Here is an 18,145-nt window from a genome sequence, read left to right as displayed (position 1 = left end):
TGATTACGATTTATATGGGCATTTCACCACACTCTTAGACCCGCAAATCCGGAACCGGGAATTAAATAAAATTCAATAGTAGCGCATGGGAACGTTGTACCTTTCATTTGAGACTAAGTTTGATAAATTCGGGTAACCGATGTGCAATTGTTGATCACAAAAATACACGCTCAGACATTTGCCGAGCTTGATCAACTGGGGCGAATGATAGAAGAGCTTCAGCCCTCCGGACCTCAGTTAAAAAAGTCGATTTTCAGAGTGATTGCATAGCCTTTCTATAGGAGAAAAGCAAAAATAGTTACATTGCTTTATCATTTTTAATAATTTTAGATTTCTTCAGTGCTATCGCCAGTGGCACAAAGATTGTATCATAGACATCGAGGTAAAGCGGCTTTGCCACCAGATCCAGACGATTTTAGCGACATCGATGAAAGTTTCTGGCGGACAGCGGATAAAGAACCGTTTCTTCTTAAAAACATTGAAGTTGAAGAGGGTTGCATACACATTTTCGCATAAAAAAAAAATTGTGCCGTCTTCAACAACCGACGGAACTCAAAAGGGGTTCAGACAATCTTTACACTTCACGGATCGGTTGGCCATACAAGGAAGTTTCTTCCATTCGTACATATCCATCAAAAATGAGCAAGTGTACAAAAAGCACTGAAGCTCCTTAAAAGATTGACTTCCGACATCGACATTCAATTGGATCCACGAATGATTCTGACGGACTTTGAAATTAATGCACTAAGAAAATTTTTCCCGGATGCGATACTGTCTGGATGATTTTTTTATTTGGAAAAAGAATTATAAAAAATGATCCAAAAGTGCAGGCTTGTGTCGGACTACTCCAAAACGTTAAAATGCAGATGATCTTCTGCCAAATCGAAGCCTTAACCATTGCCGCGGTAAGATCACCTGCCACCTAAAAAATACACTTTTTTAAAACTATGTCGAATGAGTTTGTGTCTAAGCTATCCCCGGAATTTTTGGCGAACGAGGAAAATGCATTAAATGGTATTCCAACAAAATCAAGTGCTCTCGAAACCAAGTTTTACACCGTGCTAAAAACATACCAGCAAGAGGAAAGAGTCACTTCCGGCGAATACCTAAGATTGTTGCAGGGGGAAAGTGGTACCGTTTCGCTTTGCCTCAGACTTTGAGTGAGAAAAACGCTGACTGAAAAATGTAACACTGTTGTATTTATAATTGAATCGCTAGTCACAAATGAAGTCCCATAAGCAAAGAAATTCGGTTTACCGACGAGAAACAGTGAAATCAACACGTGGTTTCAGCTAGCGGTCCAATGCTTAACATGCCATATTTCTTCCTATTGAGAAAGTTGGATTAAACCATTTTGTGCATGATGGGCATAATAGCTTTAACTTTGAAAAGATCAGGAATTCGTGTTTCGAACAACTTTGCGTTAACGCTATTGTGCCCTTCATGCACAACATGGTTTAATCCAATTGTCTTCTTAGGCAGGAATATAGTGAATTATTACTAAAGTTAATTGCTTCCAAAGCTTTATGATTAACCAAATGATGTTAGCAATAAGGATGAAACTATTATATACAAATGAACAAACGAATTGTTTCATAGTTATTTTTATTCAATTTTTGAAAAGCTGTTTAATAATAAATATACACTTTAAAGTAAATAGTACGGTTTATATATTTACAAAAAATATGCATTTCCAACAAAGAGATATAAACATTTTAAAATACTGATTAAGCTTCACTGGACGGAATAGAAGTTTGTATTGCATATTCGAAACCTTAGACAAGTTCTCACGTAGACCCACTAAAAACGTAGGCAGGTTATATTCTACACAACGCCAAAATGCACCACTTTGATGTTGGGAATCTTTTTACTCTCCTCGTTGTTTTCCTGCTCGTTGCTATTACCGATGATATCTGGAAAACAAAAGCTATTATCCAATATTTGAAAATGGTTTCCGTTCCAAGCTACCTTGCATAGGAGTGAAATCCTTCAGATAATCGTCGTTCGGATGGCACAATGGTAAACTTTCGGCAAGTTCCCGTTTCGGGTCGGCAATCAGCGGATTGTACGTTGGTTTGCGTGTTTTTTCGCCTAGTTTGTCTTTCCGCGGGATTTCCTGAAACAACGCTCTTATCGTCAATGGGAAACACAAAGTTACTAGTACAACTTACCGGCACGACGGCAACTGTTACGGTGTCGGAAAATTTTACCTTGTTTTTCTCCCCAGTCTCCTTTTTTGCCGATGAAGACGATGAGGAACTTCCGGGCTGTTGCGGAAAACATGCTGTCGATGGTCCAGCTATTGCAGACGAGGAGGAATTTGTACTGTTGGATAGAATAGAAGCCGTTATCGGTTCCTTTCGCCGGGAGAACCGCGTCCGGTCGATAATATCCAGCTGCTGCTGATGGTGAAATTTGGTCTGTGACTTGGAAGGAATGTTACCGGATATCAGAGGGTATTGGTGGATCACAGTGCGAGGAGCATTGTTCGCGTTAGAACAGTTAGGAATACTTCGAAACTGGGACGACTGCGAGGTAAACCAAGGTTTCCGTGGGCGCCGTGCAAAATCCGGCTCGTCTTGTACTATGGGGATACCGATCGTCTGATCTAGTATGTTTGTCGGCGGGTACTTCAGTGTATTCGGGGACTGAAGTGTGCCGAGTGGCTTAGGGATCACGTCTATCACCACATGTTGTCCGTTGAGAGGAGGTCGCACAGCGGCTGGATTGTCTACAAAGTCTACGTAGAACGGTTGCCTCGGAATTCTTGAAGATATGTCCAGCTGTTCCATTGACAGGCTATTAGCCGCCGAGGAATACAATTTTGCAGCTTTTTCACGAGGGTTCAACCGAGCCCGTACGTTCCCTCGTTGAATTGACGTACCGAAATATGGAGACGTGCTATCTGCGAGCGAAAGTAGATTGCTAGAACTAAGTGACTTTCCTTTCAATTTAGTCTCTGAGATTCGGGATTTTTGCTGCTTTGAAAGTTTCAACGCAGTTGCTGTTTGACTGCGTTGCATTATCGTTGTTGGTGCTTTCTTGGGCACATATGGCAACGGCGGTCGGTCGATGCTTAGCTCCGATTTCGTACGAATTTTTGCGGTTGACATTCTTGTAGCTACGCTACTGCTACTGCTACTTTCGGTCGTCTTCGGAAGCGGAGGATGCTTGGGACTACCGTTTCGAATCTGTGATGATTTCGAAGAGCTGGACGACGTGGAGCATGATTTGAAACTAGTAGCATCTTGGCTGGTAATTTTAACTGGGCGTGACCGTTGCAACACTTCTTGCTCGGATTCCTCTTCTTCTTCCTCGTCGTCATCGTCTTCCTCGTCGAAACTTTCCGCACATAGCGAACAAGAGGAATTCGAACACAATGAATCTAAAAAGAAATTTAATATCTTAGAGCACCATTTTATGACCCGTAAATCAAACACTTACGTTCACTGTCGCTTCTATCTGTGCATATCCGATTGATATCGTCAACTTTCTTCAGTGCCTCTTTGGATAACTCCACGTCACCGTCGCTCTTCGCCTTGTCGTGAAGCTTCAGAAACAAATCGGCATCGTTGATATCGATTGCCAGACTAAACGCCTTGTTGTACGATTTATTTCTCAACAGATAGTGAAAAAATCGTAGGGTAATATCGTTGACCTGGTCGCCAAACTCTACTTCAGTCTCATAACACAACGGTTTCACAGGTACCAGGAAGCTTCCGAGAGCCTTCTGCAGCTGCAGTTCTCTCTCCATTCCCAATGGTTGCTTAAAAATATAGTTTGCTATTCGATGCAGCGACAACAGACACATCGCTCCGTACGTGTCCCAGTTTAGACTGAGTAGGATGTTGATTGCCTTTTCCACCTGGTTTAGTGAAATGTACTTGTGGATCAATACGTCGGCTGTTAACCCGGACGTATGCACATCCCCTTTCAAACCAGTACTTCCGACGAACCGCAGGCAACCGATTGGCCCATTTTCAAACGCCAACATTAGGAAGGAATCCGTGATGGCGTACTTTTCGCAATGTTCCGTTATCTCCGGCTTTTTGCTCCAGCACAGCTTGGCAAGATTGGAAGGGTGGACAAAATAGTTCGACAGATCCAGGATACTTGAAGGTACTACATCTTCGCTAACCAACTGGGTACGCACACAGGACAGGGCGATGTCGAAGCACTGAAACTGTCCCTTTTCGTTGGCAACCATCACAACCGAGGAATCACTGTGCCATGAGACGAACATCGGAATCTAAAACGAAATTTATTTGTTCCTATAATAGTCTTTTTGACCTCACAGACTTGCGAAAAAGATGGTAGGCAGCAGCTGTATTGTACTTTTACTGGAGGAAAACCGTTATCAGACTTTTGTTTCCGAAATTCCGGATTATAGGTCCGAAATTTCGAACTTCAAGATCTTAACTTTAATCCTGATCCTTGAAGAAATAGGATCACATATTCTTTTAATCCAGATCATATCCAGTTTCTAATATAAAACAGCAGCACTACTAATCCTAACACATTCCGTAAGACTGGGACCGATAGCTTCCCACGAGTGCAAATAAAAACTTACAAACGCCGCCTTCACCAGATGTGTGATTCCTCGCCCTTCATCAAACAGCACAATCGAACCATCGATGCAGCCCAGCATCAGTTTCTCGTGATCCGGACTAAAGGAGTTGCAACAGACCTGTGTTTGCAGTGGAATGGAAGTTACTGCAACGCGGCGCATTTTCGTTTTATGAATCTGGTATATACAGCTATCAATGGTAACGTCACCCTGAAAAAAGTGTTCATCTTTCATAACTAATTCATCATAGCTGAGTTGAAATAAAAACGTCAGTTTTTATTTGCATTTAAATTGCAAATAAAGCTAAATACTCGGCGTCGCATCGGGAACGTAATCTGCACATTTTAATTGTTATGGTACGCAGATCTATGGGAATTTTTCCCGACAGTACGAGTTGATCTCATAACTCACCTTCTTGGACACCTTCTGTTCGACTGAATGCACTTGAAAGCCGTTCATCAGTGAGAAGTCCACGGAAATGGGATCGTACTCGGTCCAATAGTAGCAAATTAGTTCCATCTTTGATCCGTTCAACTTGTACACGTGCAGGTTAGCTCGGTCCTGATCCTTGACGGTTGGCCGCCACGGGTAGACCTCGTTCTGGGAAGATTTGGTCCACACTATTACGAGATCCTGTGAACTGCTACAAACGAGATGTTTCGGAATTTTCCTAGCGGTTGGTCCACCAATTATAACACTGTAAATTTTCGGATCCATAAGGCCGATTTTTTCCAGATTATTTTTCTTCGCAGTTGGTTTCTGCAGATGAACGAATGTGATTTGGTTCTCATTGTACGAGATCAAAATGTGCGTCCGAGTAATGATAACATCCGTGATGTGCTCGGTAAGCAGTTTACCGATGAAATACTTGTCAAAATATACTCGATTGATATCACCATTGAATGAGTTGATGGAGACGTGTATGAGCAACCCGTTGGACAGCATGATCTGCAGGATGACATTATTTTTCCATTTGCAGAAGACGATGCGCTTCTGGCGCAATTCTTCTTCCAGCAAGCGCAATGCATTCCTCAGTTTGTTTGGTTTTTTGTTATCCACATTCCACTTAAAACCCCGCGACTCAAAGTACTGCTTCTTGCCGTCCAAATATATTGATTTTGCATTTTCCAACTTCTTTTCGGTATATCTACAAGAGATTTAAACGAGCGAATAAGTGACATAACAGCATAACCATCGTTAATACGTGGTTTATCATTATTGTTTGTTTAGGGGCCTGTGAGAAAACAATCAGTAACACAGAAAAAGGTGCTTCTGCAAAAGTTGCAACAAGCAGAAGAGCGGAGAGACACGCGAAGAGCAAATGAAAGACAATAGCCACACAGACCCTCTACCGATGGGAAAAGGCCTCGCGTAATCGATTAAGAAATCTCTGCTCGAACAGCAAAGGTTCTCCTCAGATTGGGGTGGTGACTGCAATCATCTTTATCACGTGCCCTTCACACAAATGCGTAGTATACTTACTTGATCGCTCCTAGATCGGTGTCCTTGATGGAGATGTCCTCCTTGGTGGACCAGAAACGCAATTCGCTCAGCAATGCTAACATTTTCCGAGGCGTAAACAGAATCCACTTGTAGCCACATCGAAACACAAAAGATTCACCAATTTGCCAACCGAATCGGAACACATTCCACGATTTGTGAACATTAAACCGTAACAAAACGAATTAATCGACGAATGAAACTATGAACGATCGCGAAACTGCATATTTTTCAAGCAAATACGAAAAATAAACGCACCGTTCAGCCCATCAACTACCTGTTGATCAAGGAGCCATCTTTCTTTACTCATTGCTGCTTTATGCGATGTTGCGCTTTCTGTCAAAATCGTTTCCCAGCATAAAGCAGAGAGCGAGAATAACACAAATTTGTGAGAAGATATATTTATGTTGGAAGGTGCGTTCAGCGAATCGAGATTAGCGAGGGGCATGATCAACAGTGATCTTACAACGTTGGATTTGTAAAATTGAACAACAATGGTAGGGGTACTGGATTGCAGACGGACGGATATTAAGGATATACTCACATATAACATAGAAAAAAACATGTTTTTGACAACATGTTGTAGTTAGGATGTTGGTTTTTTGGGTCTCCAGAATGGAGATATGCGAATGAATCGCGAATCGATCAAAAGAATCGACTCTTTAAAAAGAGCGAATAAATCGCAATTCTATTTAAAAGAGCTGCGATTCACTGAAGGAGTGAAAATTTATTATAAACTCAACGAAAACCAAAAAGAACCAAACGAATTTGCCATGACTGTGAATCACTCTAAAATAAACAAACACACACTTGAGTCTGTTGGTCTCTGAGTTGACTCATAACTAATTTAAATTTAATAATAGTTGTAATTGTAAAAAAAAAAAAAATTCGAGGGCGGAATTTTTCGCAAAAATCAGCAATTTTTATTTCAAATGAGTAAAAAACTTCCTTAATTAATAAATTATCTCGAAAACTCAACATATGTGTTAGGCATATCATACATAGAATGTATTTTTTTCGTTCGAACAGTCAACGAGTGCGGACGCCTCTCCAAGCGCTCCGCAAGTAATTTATTAATTAGTATTTTTTACCTACGTAAACAAACATTGCGCGCGCCTCGTAAGTTACAGTGCTATTGAATTTCAAGTAATAGTAAAATAAGGCAGTGCGGTGTAAAAACATAAACGACGACCGCTTCCTCTGGAAGTGTCAATTTAGCAGCAGATCGTACCATGCTGCCTGTGTAGGTGTGCAGCGTAATCAGGAAAATTTTATCCGGGCATTTATGGTGCCTGTGTGTGCGGACTGCCAGCACATTATTAGGACAGAGGTCGACACACGCAAAATGATCTATCTACAAGATCAGCTGCTAACAATGATGAAGTCGCATACGGACACACAACATCGAACCACAGCTGACCTAAAGAGCCACAGTCTTGAATTGTTCGGTAGCATCGAACAATTACTTAACGACGTAAAGCAGTCAATGCAAGTCGTCCATAAAAAGAACGAAAACATATGCAGTAAACTAGGTCAGCATTTTCATTCTTGTGACAATTTTTTTTTTTTCGAGAGTTGTCCTACTGGAGCTGTAGAGCTAGGTTCTCGGAAGGGCTCCCCGTCAGAATCACATACTACAATTTGCAGACGAGGCAGGCAATGTCGCCCAATAAAACACTGCATTAGGCCAATTGTAGCGGGCCGTGATTCTGAATGTGATATTCATTGTACGGTTCAGGTATGTGCGGGCGTAGGGACTCGCGATCGCGTGTATCATCGCGAAGGGCTCGAACATTTGTACGTTAACGTGCTCGATCGCGTGTGCGTTAGTATGTCGCGTGTGCGTTTGTATGTCGCGTGCGCGTTTGTATGTCGCGTGTGCTAACGTGTATGAACTTCGCGTGTATAAATTCTATTTGATAACCGTGTGCCTTTCGCATATTCGCATGTGTTTTAGAATGATCGCGCGCGGACCGTGAATCTGATACTTAATTTTTGGTGTACGGTTCAGATTCCAGAAGAAAGTGGGTTCTTACATATCATTAGAATTCCCATTTATGTCGCCGTAGAACGCGTGGTCTAGTGGATATGAGCTTTATTTTTTTTTGATTGATCCAACTGAATGTATGGACCTAAATTGCTAGAATGAAGGCTAAAGATTTCCGGACGTGACCGATTCATGATCGCGCGCGTTTGCGGGTTCGCGATTGAGACCGCGTTTGTAACGTCGTAAGTACTAAAACGTTCACACAATTGCCGGAGTGTTATCAAGTTTACGCGATCTCGGGCATAGGTGTGCGTAGATGATCGCAAAGGGCTTAAGCGTTCGTATGTTGACGTGTTTGTCACGTGCAAGGATGCAAAATGTCTACCTTTTCTGCGGCTGTAATTTTTCTGCCTACATTCTCATTTCTCTCTCGCTGCTGCTGTCATTCGCTAGTGCAGGACGCCCAGCGCTGTACGGCTGCCTGTATGCAAAGCAGTAACATGACAAAAAACTACTGTCCCCAGTACAGCCACCAGACGCGAGCGGTACAGCTTCTCTTTCCTTATTTTACATTTTTTAATATTTTCAATCTTTTTAATATTTTTGTTCAAAAATGACGACAATGAATGCGGCTCATTTACGCCACGGCCGGCATCAACGCTTTCGTGTGCGGGCCTCTCCCTTTGACTATGCAGAGAAAAATGTACAAAGCGAGAGAACAAACTTTACTACGCCACACTCTCACCGAGCAGTCGGAGTACAGCAGCAAAACAAAAATGTATTCTATTGCTGTACTGGAAAATGTACTCGGTTTGGCTACCGTTCTGGCAAGAGCTGTAGTGATGCGTCGCTGTAGCGGGCTGTACGGCTTGTGCAAATGTAAATATACCGAAAAAAATGTAGTTTATCGGTACCGTTGGCATCCCTGGTCACGTGTGCTCGCGCGTATGTGACTTCGCGTGTATAAATTCGATTTTGAAACTCTGCGGCCATTCATATATTCGCGGACCGTCATTCCGACCTTTAGCTTTCGGTGTACGGATCACTTTCTGACAGGGAGAGAGTTACCCCATATCACTAGAGTTTCCGATCATGTCGTCATGGAACGTTTTGTCTAGTGGATATGGGAGTTATTTTTCAATTTTTTTTTTATTAATTAACAAGGACCTAGATTGTTGGTACCGAGGATAGAGACTTCCGGACGATCCCGATTCATGATGGCGCGAGCGCGGGAGTTTGTAGGTTGACGCTTGAGATCGTGTTGCTAAGTTTATGAGTGCTGAGATTTTCACCTTATCACCGGGGTGTAATCACGTTTGCGAGTTCGTGGGCGTAGGTTGCTTGGAAAATCGCGAGGGGCTCTAACGTTTGTGCGCTGACGTGATTTTGTAACGTGTGTTCTTGAATGGTCGCGCGAACCGTGAGTCTGATATTGAATTTTCGGTGCGCGGTTAGAATTCTGGCAGAGAGTGGGATCGTTTATATCGATAGGGTTCCCGGTCATGTCGCCATGAGACGTGTTGTCTAATAGGTATGAGCGTATTTTCTTAATTGGTCCAGCTGAAGGCATGGACCTAGACTTCTAGGATCAAGGGTAGACTTCCGGACGTGATCGATACGTAACCGCGTGCGCGAGGGCTTTTTTATAGGTTCATGCTTGAGACCGCGTTTGAGAATGTGTGAGTGTTAAGACGTTCACTATCACCATCTTTGTTGACCCAGCTGAAGGCGGGTGTACAATGGCAGTATAGGACTCGAAAAGAAGAAATAAAAGACAATATATGAGAGACGTAATAGATTAGATAGGTACAAGATACAGCTGAAGTTATGATCATCACATGAGACATACATTAGTACTTCAAACACTACTAATACTTGAATAGCCAATCACCACACATAGCACATCCTTTCTCAATTATCTATTTGTTATTGGTTGATTGTTGGTTATGAGCTGGTAAATAGAGGAAAGGTATAGAACAGAAAAAAGGCTCATATCAGCCCTCTCGGCCTCCTCGACACACCACTATCGAGGCGTATTGTAATCAACATCTTGAAGCGGGCTTCTTATATAAATCAAATCCTCAGTAGTCATAAAGTTTGGTGGATTATTAACATGAGAACTAATTAACCTTTAGTAGTAGAACTTGGTGCAAATAAAAACTAAAAAGAGCGAAGGTCCTTATATTTAGATAACTCTATTGAATTTATTGTGGCTTGATGATGTTTACAATACCGTCAATCCCATCAACCTGCGAGAGGGATTTTCATTCTTGTGACAATTTGTTACAAAATTCGATCGACACCATCAGCAAATCGACCAAAACAATATCGGACAATATGAATCATAAAATTGACGAACGGCTATCACACCTCGAGAACGAACTGCTTTCCACTAAATGTTCTAAGCCGTACCCTCTCGCCAATTCCGACCTATTGGAGGAATTGAAGGAAGAAGTGAAAGCTATTTCCATTGCAATCTCCAACATGACAATACCAGAAAATGGCATGAATCAATCAAAATCCCTGGCTGAAGAATTAGCGGAAAAATCACACGTTACAGTAATCCAACAGAAAATAGATCATACGTCTCCAGGCTGGCGATTTTTGGGCGATAAATGGCAATGGAAGCAGGATTGGACAAAATATGACGCCAAACAACGCTTTCGACGACTTCAGGAGAAAGTTGCTGATAAGGCAAGACGCAACCGAAAACGTCGTAAGCAGTCAAGTCAACGTGACAACGACCGCGCTTACAATCATCATCATAACGACAGTGGTAAGACGTCAGACAAATTACTACTTGCCACGGCGAAAAAACAATATTCCGTTCCTCCCACAACCACCGAACATCCGATTGCAGGTCTTGCAATACCAGCAGTAAAACCAAATTTCATAAACTTTAAAAAAGGCGACACCATCAACCCGTACCGTTCAGCTAACGAAAACATTCAACCCAAACAAATGGAAGTGACACCTACCAGCGAAAATAGTTTAAACACATTGGCAACCACATCTCAACATTCGAACACAGACAGCCAATTTGAACTGGACCCCTTACGCCCTCCAATCGTACGCCTCACGTCACAATCAACGAATGGCGACGGTCGCTTTTTAAAGGCCATACTTCGCGAACCAAAAATAATGAACATTGTACGCCTATACCTGGCATATATGAAGGACCAACACCCATCTATTTGCGTGGAAGGAATGACGCCGACCAGCATCAAAATGACACTCGCATCCGAAGGACTACCGACCACTCCTGACCATCTCCTGCGCATTTTCATCGGTCTATCAGGAATATGGGCTAAACCCAGACGAAGCAGCAGCAGACCTTGACTCCTATGGAAAAATTTTATCAAGCGAAAGAACCAGGCGCCTTCAAAAACTCCGCGAAGCTACGCATAAATTTGGAACGTCGAATTTTCGGAAGTAACGACACCCTCTATAGAGGAAGAAAATATAACTGTAAGTAATTTAAATATTCCAAAAACTTCTTCGCATTCACAACATAATTCGACTGAAATTTTAGTCTATTGCCAAAATTTTAATCGAATGAAAAGCCCAGCCAAAATGAAAGAAATCCAACAAAAACTAATTTCATCTTCTGTTAATATAATTCTTGGAACAGAAAGTAGCTGGGATGTAAGCGTAAGAAGCGAGGAAATTTTTGGAAATCAATTTAATGTATTTCGGCATGTCCGCAATTTGTCTCTTTGTAATAAAAATTCTGGAGGAGTCATTATAGCCATAAACGCAGACTTTCCTTCAGAAGAAATAGAAACCATGAAACATATAGAATTTGAACATATATGGGCAAAAGCAGTAATATCAGGAGAAGTGCACATATTCTCCTCTGTGTACTTTCCACCTGAAAATGCTCACAAAAAATCATTTGAACTATTTTTTCAAACTGTAGAATCTATCATGTCAAACATGGAACCTGAAGTAAAACTGCATATTTATGGCGACTTTAATCAACGTAACTCCAACTTCATCGTAGACATTGAAAACGAATTAATCTTACTCCCAGTCGTAGGGGAAAATGAAACACTTCAATACTTCTTTGACAAAATATCTGAATTTGGCCTGCACCAAATCAACCATGTAAAAAATAGACAAAATTCATATGTAGACCTCTTATTCACGAACTGCACTGAAGACTTCTGTGTTAATGCATCTTTAACTCCATTATGGAAAAATATTTCACACAGCAATCGAATATTCAATTTTCTTTCATCAAAACTCTTACCCGAACGACTTGGAGTATGAGGAAGTGCCGGAATACCATAAAACCGACTTCGAAGAAGTCAAACGTAGACTATGTAGAATAAATTGGCAAACTGTATTGAGTATAGAAGGAAATGTCAACGAAGCAGTGACTAAATTCTATTTAATTGTAACGAATTTAATCTCTGGAACAGTACCAGTAAAAAGAAGAAGAAGAACTCATGGCGGTCAGCAGCCTGTATGGTTCAACCAACATCTGAAAAATTTAAAAAATAGAAAGCAAAAGGCACATAAAATTTACAAGAAAGAACATAACATTACAAATCGGCAAAACTATCTGGATATTTGCTCCCAACTCGACATAGCCATTAATACTGCACATGAAGAATATAATCGTAAAATCGAGACTGAAATCAAGACCTGTGCAAAGAATTTCTTCAATTACGTGAAAACGAAATTGAAAAGTAGCAACTTTCCATCCCAAATGCATTTTGACGGACATGTAGGAAATAACAATACTGAAATTTGCAATTTATTTGGAAAATTCTTTCAAGAAGTCTATACTTCATATTCCGAAACAGACCGCGACTACTTTTCATTTATACCTGAATTCTCAAATGACATTTCCGTCCACGAGCTATCTGAACACGAAATTACCCCTGCACTAAAAAACTTAGACGCATCAAAAGGACCTGGACCGGACGGAATAGCACTCTACCATTACTACAAACCTTTTAGAATTTGTAACAATTACTGTAAATGCAATGGACAATGGCAACCATGTGGAAACACTCTACACAGACTTTAGTAAAGTATTCGACCGTATTGACATACCTTTATTACTCTTCAAACTGCAAAAATATGGCATAGAAAATAAATTATTGAAATTGTTCGAATCATATTTAACGAAACGTCAACAAACTGTTCGCTTTCAGAATATACTCAGAAGTGTTTGTTTCGCGAAACAAAATAAATCCGCTCACTGTTAAAATAAAAATCCTAAATCCCTCCGGGGGTTGGAAGTATTATTCCTGCTTATTGCAGCACCTGCAGATCGTTCAGCATCCTTCCGGGGGTGCAGAACACTCTGTTTTAATTGGTTTGTGTCGTTACCCAAGTAAGTATAAGCACTAATTTAAAACAAAAGATAAGCTATAAGTTAGCGATTCCATTGTTAACTAGCCGTATCCAAGTATTTTTAATGCTTCAATGCACCTAAAATGTAAAGCATTAAATCTAGCACTATATCGACATACAGAACATAGACATTGTGCTAAAAAGCTTTTGCAGATATATGATATGACGCTTTTATAGAAAACTCTAAGTGCAAATATAGAATCTTTTTATACTGCTTTGAAACACCGAACAATAACAAATATACGTATGCGTCATCTAAACTCGTATGCCTTCATGTAATAATTGATGATGCAATAAACTTAAAATCAAAATGCAAGTTCTGCACGATTTTTCGAAAAAATACAATTGCAAATATAATTCACAATATACGTTTGCGTAATTTCAATCAAACATCTATGTAGAGTTGGCATTAAACCATGTATACATGCAAATCTTTTTACAGATCAGTGATCAAACGCGTATACCAAATTGAGACGAGGTTTTCGATTGCGGATCGCATCCCATTTCTGTAGGCACTAAATCGTCAATTTAAACAGCCGGCGTGTCAAACGAAAGAAGCGTGGAAGGGTGGGTACGTTATCTAAACATATTTTTTTCTTTTGCTGTGTTGATAAAGAAGGGAAGAGTTACTTTTAAAAAACACGTCTCTATGTTAACATTGCTGACAGCCATTAAGGTGCTTCTGAACTAGCTCTATTCTGGCACACTATTTCGCCGTTTCCGACACTAAGAGTGCTTTAATGATGTCTACAGAACTATGAAGCCGTAAAGAATATGTTTCGTATGCGAATATAGAACATATCCAAAGCCATTAAATAATGGTTCGTGGTCTCTTGGGTATATTACTTACCCCTAACCTAACCACTTCCCCAATCCTTCACATCAGGCAAATCATGAAAGACGATTCATTGCAAGGCACAAATCTCCGATCAAAATGGGGAACGTGCCATTTGAGCTAGAAGCTACTGATTCCTGAGTATCAGCAAATTGAAAAACTCGTAGCTATGGCAGTTTTACCCGATTTGGATACCACGGAATAAGAAGCTGCCTAAATTAATCTGTCTGGCACGCATCTCTGGATGTGGCAATATGAGTCAACCGGAGACTAATAGAAACCACGGATTCGCGAGTTTGCCAAGGCTAAAGAGGTACTAACTTGTACTGAACTAGAGGGCTTAGGTTGAAAAGGGCCCGGCAGTAATACAAGCCTTGGGACCCGACGCGGCTCTCGACGGCCCTGAAAGACACATTCTTTCGTGACGTTACAACGATTTGACGAATCTTCATTCCATAAATATGTTATAACTTTATCAAATGAACGCCTACATCAAAACTTATTACATATTCAGAAAGTAGACAAAATTTCACGAAAGATTCAATCGACATAAACTGAAAAAAACTGGAAGAGGGTTGTTTTATGACCAATAATGTAACGTGACGTTACAACGAGTCACAAATTAGAACCTTCAGCGTATTTCATTAAAAGTCAAAATATCTTCTCTATAAGATTTTTTATCAAGAACCAAACTTCTATGAAGTATTTCTAAATAACTTACCAATAATTAGGAGTCATTAAATATAAAGTTTATTGTTTTGTTTCTTTTTAAGCATCTTTTACTTTCGTGACGTTACAACGCTCCTTTCTCAGGAAAAGTGATATCTCATTGCGTTGTAACGTCACGAAAATCTTCAACTTTTCTATAACTCTGTAAATGACGCTGGTGCTATTGTTTTGAGTGAAATTTTAAATATTTATTACATATAACCATGTTAATGATATTTTACTCGAATAAACATATGGGGTTGTTCAAAAATCACGATACAGTTTATTTTTCAAATTGTGGTAGAAATAATTGATCAAACCAAGAATTTTTTCTTTCATATCTGATATAGATAGATTTGAGCCATTTGACACATTTATTTATTTGATACGGCTCAATATGGTAGTTTAACGGAGCCGGAATAGTAAGTTTTATAACATATTTCACAAAAAAATAAACTGGCAGTATTACTTTGTTTAATTTGGAATCAGGTTCCCAATCCGAGTTTTTAGTATGATATTTGTATTGTTAGGCTTAAACAAGTAGATTTATATGAGGAAGCGAGCACAATTTAAGCGCCAGACAATCGATAGGGCTCGGTACACTGAAGTATTGTATATGTTATAGTTACTTTTTACTTGGGGAGACGACCGGATGAAGATGTTATAAAAAAAGTTATAGTTACAAATATCCACTGAAAAAGAACATGTCACATCACCGTGATGTTACGAAAGGATGTGTTACATCCAGTCGTTGATTCGACGGGTTTTAAAATGTCGGCAAACTCCAACAAACACTCTCCATCTATCTTTTTCGTGCTCATTTGAGACCATTACCACAGCCAAAGCCTTTTTATCCGACTCTAAGCAATTGAGACGATTTAGTGTGGTCAACCAGAAAGGTCTCTGTAGCCCCAACTGTTGCGTTGCAATCTCCCGTAAATTCGAATAGATAAATGTCCATAACGGATTTAATACCACAGGCAATTCGATGATGTAGCTGCTTTAATGATGTATTTCGGTTTGTAACGGAAGAATTGGTTGGTACCTGACTGACAGCACGTGCGACTACAACTGTGGTCGCGGACAACCTTATAACAGATAGCGAAGTGTGAAATGGTTGATTGTTGGGAGGAAAGAAGTATTCAGGGAACGAATTAATATTCATGCCAAAATACTACCCCAAGTGCAAAACTCGGAAATTTCCTCACAACCTTCCAACGCATGTCCTGGACTACGTTGCTGTTAGCGCGATTGCATCGAAATGTATCATATGATCAGCCAGCATCGAGGAGAATACAGCGGAGATGAACTTTAACCCTCCGGCACTCGCGACGTTGTATTTTGTGCAACACCTTCCGAAACTCTAGCGAAATCTTCTTCCAGCACCAGCGGTTGCTCATTCGGGGAGCCATTCGCGCGAGTGTCGGAGGGTTAATGAAATATAATGTGACGTTGTACAATCGTTTATTAAAAATACCTCGCCCAGTGCATTCGAGTTTTGTAGATGGAATCTTATACAAAAATTTGTTTATTTTCTGAATCTATAATTAGGTTTGATGAAAGATTTCATTTGAAAAAGTTATAACAGATTTATAGAATGAAGGTCAAATCGTTGTAACGTCGCGTGTGTTGATGGTGTATAACCCCTTAAGCACTTCATGGTATACATTCTGAATTTATAAATATCACGCTAGTATAATTTCCGGTTTATGAAACAACTTGAAAGCGTTTTAATAAACCAGTCGAAGTAAGCTTTAACACTATATCTGAAAAATCATTTAAGCGCCTGATAAAAGTGACGTTACAACGCAAAATGTATCCTGTTGTAACTTTAATTACGCACATCCAATAAAAGAAGTTGGAGGATTTTTGGAAAAGTTTTTTTTGAATACAAAACTTCTATTAGTTCAAAAAAAATTAGTAGTCAAATATGAGTGAAAATCTTTCTAGTTTTATTATTCTACACTCAATAACGAACAAATTCCTTTAAACAGATTAAAATTTCAATAATAGTTTCATGAAATAGAACTTTTTTTAGAAGTCAATAATTCAGAAACCATTTTTCCGTGAAATTCAACTTACTTCTCTATATATTTTTCAACTATCTGTAGAAATGCTAAAAATTTGATTACATAATTTTTCAATGGTTTAAACACTACCAAAACGAGAAAAAAATTTTGTGATACCAAAATAAGACAAAACAAAAGCATCCTTCTGGTGTACAAGCCCGCGGAATGTGTCATAATGTTATGGAAATGATACATTATAATGTACAAAAGTTTTGATCAATTCGCTTCACCCAAATTGCTACAAAAATAAAGGCAAATAAAGGGTTTTCACATTTCTTACAAAAGAAATGTATAGGATTCGCTCAAACTTTGACAACTTTTTCCGAGGCCCGGAGGGCCTAGTCTCATATACCAATCGACTCAGCTCGACAAATTGAGACAATGTCTGTATGTGTGTGTGTGTATGTGTGTATGTATGTATGTACAAAATGTCATGTAATTATCTCAGCAATGGCTGAGCCGATCTTAATGAAATTAGTTTCAAATGAAAGGCCTAACGTTGCCATTTGACACTATTATTTTTGATTTTCGATATGTTGTTTACTTTCTGAGATATGGGCGATTTTGTCAAAACACAGCAGGTTTTTTGCAAATAACTTTCGAACAATACAATATTGTCCCACAAACTGCACATAAATAGAAAGCTTGTAAAAATACCTTTCTAACAAGCTATAGATTGTCTAAATCCGTGCACGAGCGGCGGAGATATTAGACATTTTGTATTTTTAGTCCTCGCTTACCAATACCAATTATACTTGTGGCGTCACCGAAAGCAACTGTATGTTTGAAGCCCAAAAATCTAGCTAAAATTTAGCTCTTTTGCAAGATTTAGGTTATACTGGTTATGGAGCAAAAATTACTACTTACATTATTTATGATAAGAATGTAAGAATCAATATATCATAATAATATACCTATAAAATTAATGTCACTGCATTAACCATCATTTGCCATTCCTCACACGCCCCCCCACCCCCCTCATCTCTCTCTCTCTCTCTCTCTCTCTCTCTCTCTCTCTTTCTCTCTCTGTCTCTCTTCTATCGCATCTATCTAGCTATTTCTGTATGCATTTCTAAGTTGTGTGATAAGATCTTCTGCCAATCTGAAATATT

General features: G+C 39.8%; 2 protein-coding genes across 3 annotated transcripts in view; both read right to left on the bottom strand.

Moving 5' to 3' along the window:
- Positions 1–18,145, bottom strand: part of LOC131683858 (uncharacterized) — a 113,567-nt gene that overhangs the window by 78,076 nt on the left and 17,346 nt on the right. The gene's annotated exons all lie outside the window — the stretch shown is intronic.
- Positions 1,646–6,611, bottom strand: LOC131683852 (WD repeat-containing and planar cell polarity effector protein fritz). The gene is made up of 7 exons (XM_058966205.1): positions 6,050–6,611; positions 4,979–5,714; positions 4,571–4,777; positions 3,445–4,249; positions 2,172–3,385; positions 1,969–2,116; positions 1,646–1,913 (listed from the first exon to the last, which is right to left on the bottom strand). The coding sequence occupies exons 1-7, from the start codon at positions 6,130–6,132 to the stop codon at positions 1,825–1,827; spliced, it is 3,282 nt and encodes a 1,093-aa protein (XP_058822188.1). The 5' UTR covers positions 6,133–6,611; the 3' UTR covers positions 1,646–1,824.

Source organism: Topomyia yanbarensis, chromosome 2, assembly GCF_030247195.1.
Source record: "Topomyia yanbarensis strain Yona2022 chromosome 2, ASM3024719v1, whole genome shotgun sequence".
Classification (NCBI taxonomy): domain Eukaryota; kingdom Metazoa; phylum Arthropoda; class Insecta; order Diptera; family Culicidae; genus Topomyia; species Topomyia yanbarensis.
The sequence above is the reverse complement of the archived record's forward strand: the minus strand, read 5'-3'. Positions and strand labels throughout refer to the sequence as shown.

Coding starts and splice junctions, on each gene's coding strand:
- LOC131683852 (XM_058966205.1), bottom strand. CDS start 6,132: ATGTTAGCATTGCTGAGCGAATTGCGTTTCTGGTCCACCAAGGAGGAC. Junction 4,778..4,978: donor AACAGAAGGTGTCCAAGAAG/GTGAGTTATGAG, acceptor CACTTTTTTCAG/GGTGACGTTACCATTGATAG. Junction 2,117..2,171: donor TAACAGTTGCCGTCGTGCCG/GTAAGTTGTACT, acceptor GCGTTGTTTCAG/GAAATCCCGCGGAAAGACAA.